The sequence below is a fragment of the Hipposideros armiger genome, unplaced genomic scaffold, assembly GCF_001890085.2.
Source record: "Hipposideros armiger isolate ML-2016 unplaced genomic scaffold, ASM189008v1 scaffold_460, whole genome shotgun sequence".
Classification (NCBI taxonomy): Eukaryota; Metazoa; Chordata; class Mammalia; order Chiroptera; family Hipposideridae; genus Hipposideros; species Hipposideros armiger.
In genome coordinates, this window is record NW_017731810.1 from 229,844 (window position 1) to 234,795 (window position 4,952).

The following is a 4,952-nucleotide window of genomic DNA, read 5'->3' on the forward strand; positions in this document are numbered from 1 at the left end:
CAGGCTAACCTCAAAACAGAAACTTCGGGGCCGAATCGCTAGTTTGAAACATTAGAAGAAGAGGGCAGCAGTCTTCTATCTTATCTCCCTTGCCTCTCAAATAAAATCAGTATGGAGGCTGGGATGAGAGCCTGGACAACAGAAGCGTGAGTGGGACTCTGTCGCCCGGGCCTGGAAGAGAGAGAAAGGGCAGCGGCCGGGGCTGCTCACCTGTAGGCCGTCCGGTACCCGGTGATGGTGATCTTCAAGTTCTGACCCTCCTGCACCTCAATCATTTGGGAGGATGGCTCAAACCGGAATTCTTTCATCATGGGTTTGAAGTAATACTGGCCAGGGCTCTGCCGAGACAACCACAAACAAACTGAGCCTCCAAGGCCACATCTAGGTCTGGCTTAAAAGAGGGCAAGTAAAGTCATGATGGACCAGAGTTGTGCCACAGGAACTCCAGGCCTCCCCAGACAGAAATGGCACCCCTGACGCTACCATGAACAGTTACAGTAACAGCAGAGACAAGCCTAACAAGAGCAGTGTCATCATCATGTGCCCTCAGTAACTCGGAGGTAGAAATCATATTTGAATTTTAGAAATGATGAAACAGAGGCTCAGAGAGGTCAAGTAACTTGCTTGAGATGACACAGCAAATCAGTAGCTAAGGGAAGACTTGAACTTGGGGGTGCATCACCGTGCAGCGTGAGAACTTTCAGATACACCCGTCTGCGACATCCCTATGCCCGTCACTGTACTCCCAGGACTGACAAACCGCCCAATTAACGTGCACTTCCTGAGTCCCCACCAACCAGACCACATGTGGAATGAAAAACTGATGCTACCCTCCACCAGGTGAAGCGTGCCTTACAGAAGAGAAGCAAGCCAACCGCCAGACAAGACTCGGTATTATAAGCAGCGGGATCCTGCAGTAAAGCAAAGGGACGCCTGAGCCCAGGATCGTTAATTACATTGTCTCTGTGACAAGTGGGCAACCAGAAAACAAGAAGTGTGTGCGGAAGGAAACAGACACCAGCAGCCTCAAGTGCTGGTTACATTTGGTCTCCTGAGAAACTTCGAACGCTCCACGCTGGTGTGCTGTTCTCACGTTGTCAAGCAACGCAGAAGTCACGCACGCCAGTCCCTGCTCCCTCATGGGGGGGGGGGGCGGCAGACAGGCGCTAAGTCACAGGACGCCTTACCAGGTTGGAGAACGTCAGAATGCCATTGTCTTGAGTCAAGAGGTTGGAACGAAACACGCCACCACTGAGGGATAAGAGGACCCCAGGGAGGGGCTGGTCATCTTCAGCTTTTATCTAGGGGCGAGAAAGGGACACAGAGCAAGTTTAACTCACATCAGCCATGAGGACATTAGTTTAAGAGTCAAGAGGTAATTCTTATGGTTTTTCTTTTATTGTTATTCGTTGTGGGGAACCAAAGGTCTGTTCTCTATCCCCAGGGGTAACGGATGTTCCCAGTTTGGTGTGCAGCCTTCCAGAACGTTTTGATCGTTTCGATGCCCACACAAAGCTTATAAACATCACGGCTATTGTTGAAGGACTGGCAGGTTTACTGGGGGGAAGGGAGGCGAGACACAATGGCCCTCTACACCCTGCACCCCCTTTCTTCCCTCAACCACGCACCCTGACTCTCCTCTTGGGTCAGTCCATCAACAGAAGACCTGCCTCATGTGTCTTAACAGTTGCATATTATTCTAGAGCAGAGGCCGGCAACCCATCTTTGTGATGGAAAAGAAGACACAATCGAAAGGCCCCCCGAACGTGTATATCCTGTGCACTTACGTTTCTCCCTTTTCCTGAATAATTAATTCCTAGGAGTAGAGCTGTTGGGTATGTGTACTTGAAATTCAGAAAGATGCCACCAAATTGCCCTCCAAAGGGGCTGTCACCATTGACAGCTCCATAAATCATCCAGGCATGAGAAAACACAAGCTCTCCACAACATGGATACTGTCTTAATTATCGCAAATCTAACCCAAAACCCAGTGTTTCGATGGTAACGTCCTTTGCATTTCCTCAGTCACTACGGGAGCTGAGCAGACGTGTCAGCTTTCTTCTACGTTTCTTAGTCACTTGCATCACTTCTGTGAATTGCCTTTTCATATCCTTTGCTCATCTTTTCTCTGTTGGCTTCTTTTTCTTATCAATTTTAGAAGTTCCTTATAAACTGGGGATGTTATTCATGGTACAAACATTCCTTCCTGGTTTGACTGTCTTTCAATGTGGGGTAAAATATATTCTGCAACATAGAATTTTAATTTCTTTTTTTTTTTTTTATTGGGAATTGGAGGATGGGAACAGCGCTGGGGAATTGGGGGAAGGGAAACAGACAAATTGCTGTCCTTTTGTTCTTCAGTCTAGTTGTGGAGGACATCGCTTCCCTGGCCCAAGTTGGCACCATCACTGCACTCTTCCCGNCACACACCCCTGCCCCTTCTCCTGCAGCTGACTTAGAGTGAGAAAGCTGCAAACAAAAGCACCTAAGCTCGCAGCTCTACTGAGGAAGGTTCTACCTCAGGGAAGGTCCTGTTTGTTTTGCTTTTTGACCATTTCCTGAGTCAGTGGGCCAGCCACCACTGTGTGTTGTCATGTGTTCATTCATTTAAGACTCAAGCCAATGCTATAAGGCAGACATTATCCTCCTCCTGATTTTACAGGTGACCAAACCGATACAGGAAAGGGTGGACAACTTGCCCGAACTTCTACAGCTAAAGAAATGACAGAGGCAGGCTTCAAACCCAGGGAGGCTAGAGGTAGGAGGGCATTCGTGCGGCCGACACAGAACGAAGCTGCAAAGCCAGGGGCTCACACTGAACGCGGGAGACAGAGAGGCTGGTTCTAAGGACACTGGACACAAGTATTCTTGTGTCTGGGAAAGGACAGCATCACCGTAGAGCATCTAAGTAAAACGGCAGACCGACTGACATGTCACGTGATCTGGGCAAACATTAGTCTGTTGCCAAGATACGCATGACTCTCTCTGGGGTCAACTGAGAATAGACAGCTTGCGAATCTGAAAGGCTGGGGACCCAACGCCACATCCAAGTGGCCCAGTGCAGTGGGTGCCATCCAGCCCATGCTCTCTCTGTGACTTCTACAGGATACACTTGGGTGTCTGAAGAATAAGCAAATGAATGAATGCACAAATAAAAACTGAGGAGAAAGGCACCACAGATCCTAAACCAAATGTTACAAGTTAGCAGCCAAAAGGACAAATAAGTTGGTTGCTTGGCCCACACACAAAAAAAATGGTGAGTCTGGTTTTTGTTTTTGTGTTTTTTTACAATTAGTTGTTAACATCTAAAACTGGGGAGTTTTCTCCCAGCAATGCCTATTTCCAACTCTTCTTTTAAAAGTTGAAACAATGTAGCCACCTGCATCTGCCTCCCCACCTGGCCACAGTGAGCTGGAGCTGAGTGACAGCTGTCCCTTTACATGGGCCACACCCTCTCCAGTTCGCCACAGTCCCCACTGCTCCCTACTGTGCACCCAGCCTCCCTGGGCCACTCCCACTTGTCTTCTGGCCCCACAGGCCTTTGGTCTGAGAGCCCTGGCCTAAACCATCACCACCTAACGCTAGGCAAAAGCTGCACCAAACCCATGGTGTCCAACTTTATTTGGCCACAAAACCCCAACCTAATATGTCAGCTAGATAAAAGGCAGGAAGTGTCAGTTAAGAAAGGAAGGGGGAGGGTTCCTGAACCTTACCGCCCTCCCCGGCTCCCCCAGACCCCCAGCCCAGCCCAGCCCATTCCCAGCAGTCTTGGGGGCAACCACAGGACACCTCTGAACACCGTATGAAAACAAACCCCTAATGAAACGTGTTCCGGGTCTCACCAGCAATCCACGGAGTCGAAACTTGCCCTCTTCATCGGTCACCGTGTCCTCTCCGTAAATGCCACAGTCGCTCTGCCCCACCGCTTCTACGCCAACACCCTGCTCCGGTTCTCCGTTTAAAGAAGAAACTGTGCCATAGCAACTAGAGTGACAAGAGGGGAAATGCAACATGACATCCTCGTGGTTTTCCAAAGCACACAAAGGATTTCAGGTAAAGTGTCCTGCATTTACCAATAATTTACGGCGCAAAACAGCTCAGTAGAGAGCTGTGCCCCAATGACCGGGCAATTCAGGTCGAGCTGTGTCACCTGCAAATGGAGCCAGAGCTAGGCTTGAGCCAGCCGGGAGGACGGCGTCAATTTCTCTCTCATACATTTTAAGGGATGAGCCAGAAAACTGTCATTTAAAAAGGCTAAGCTTTACTACATTTTACTTTATTTTTGTTAAGCTTTACTTTAAATAATGAAAGTCAATAAAATGAAAATAAACCACTTTCTCTTTTATTCCACATATTCAGTTGAAAACAGTCTGTTTTTCTAAACCCACGCCATCTGATTAATCTTCGTGTCAAGTACTTTTCTATATGTGTATAAATGTGTAAGTGTGGCTTTGTATATAAATTCATATATACAAACATATATATATATATATATATATATATATATATATATATATATATATATATATATATATATATAACATATATATGATATATATACACACGGAGGATGCCAAAAAATGTATACACATTTTAAGAAAGGAAAAAACTGTATTAAAATTACACTGATGGTAACCACTTTGAGCACCTCTTGTAAATGAAGACATCAAATGTGACTTGTATTCATCTTTTGTTATTGGTATATATTGAGTATTACAATTTTAATGCAGTTTTTTTCTTTCTTAAAATGTGTATACATTTTTTGGCACCCTCTGTATAAACAAATATATATATTTATTTATACACACACACACACACACACACACACACACCAGTATTTGCATAAATCATCTCTATAAATATTCAGAAACACTGGAAAACTTGGAGAGCTGGGAGACAAGGACAAGAGGGAAATTTTACATAATATACTCTTTTCAACATTTTGAAGTTTT

General features: G+C 46.0%; 1 protein-coding gene across 1 annotated transcript in view; it reads right to left on the bottom strand.

Annotated features, from left to right (window-relative positions):
- The window catches only part of LOC109395260 (nodal modulator 3-like), a 58,918-nt gene that overhangs the window by 12,300 nt on the left and 41,666 nt on the right, over positions 1 to 4,952 (bottom strand). The window contains 2 exon segments of the mRNA XM_019666126.1: positions 138 to 338; positions 1,188 to 1,301. Coding sequence (XP_019521671.1) covers positions 138 to 338; positions 1,188 to 1,301 — 315 coding nt within the window.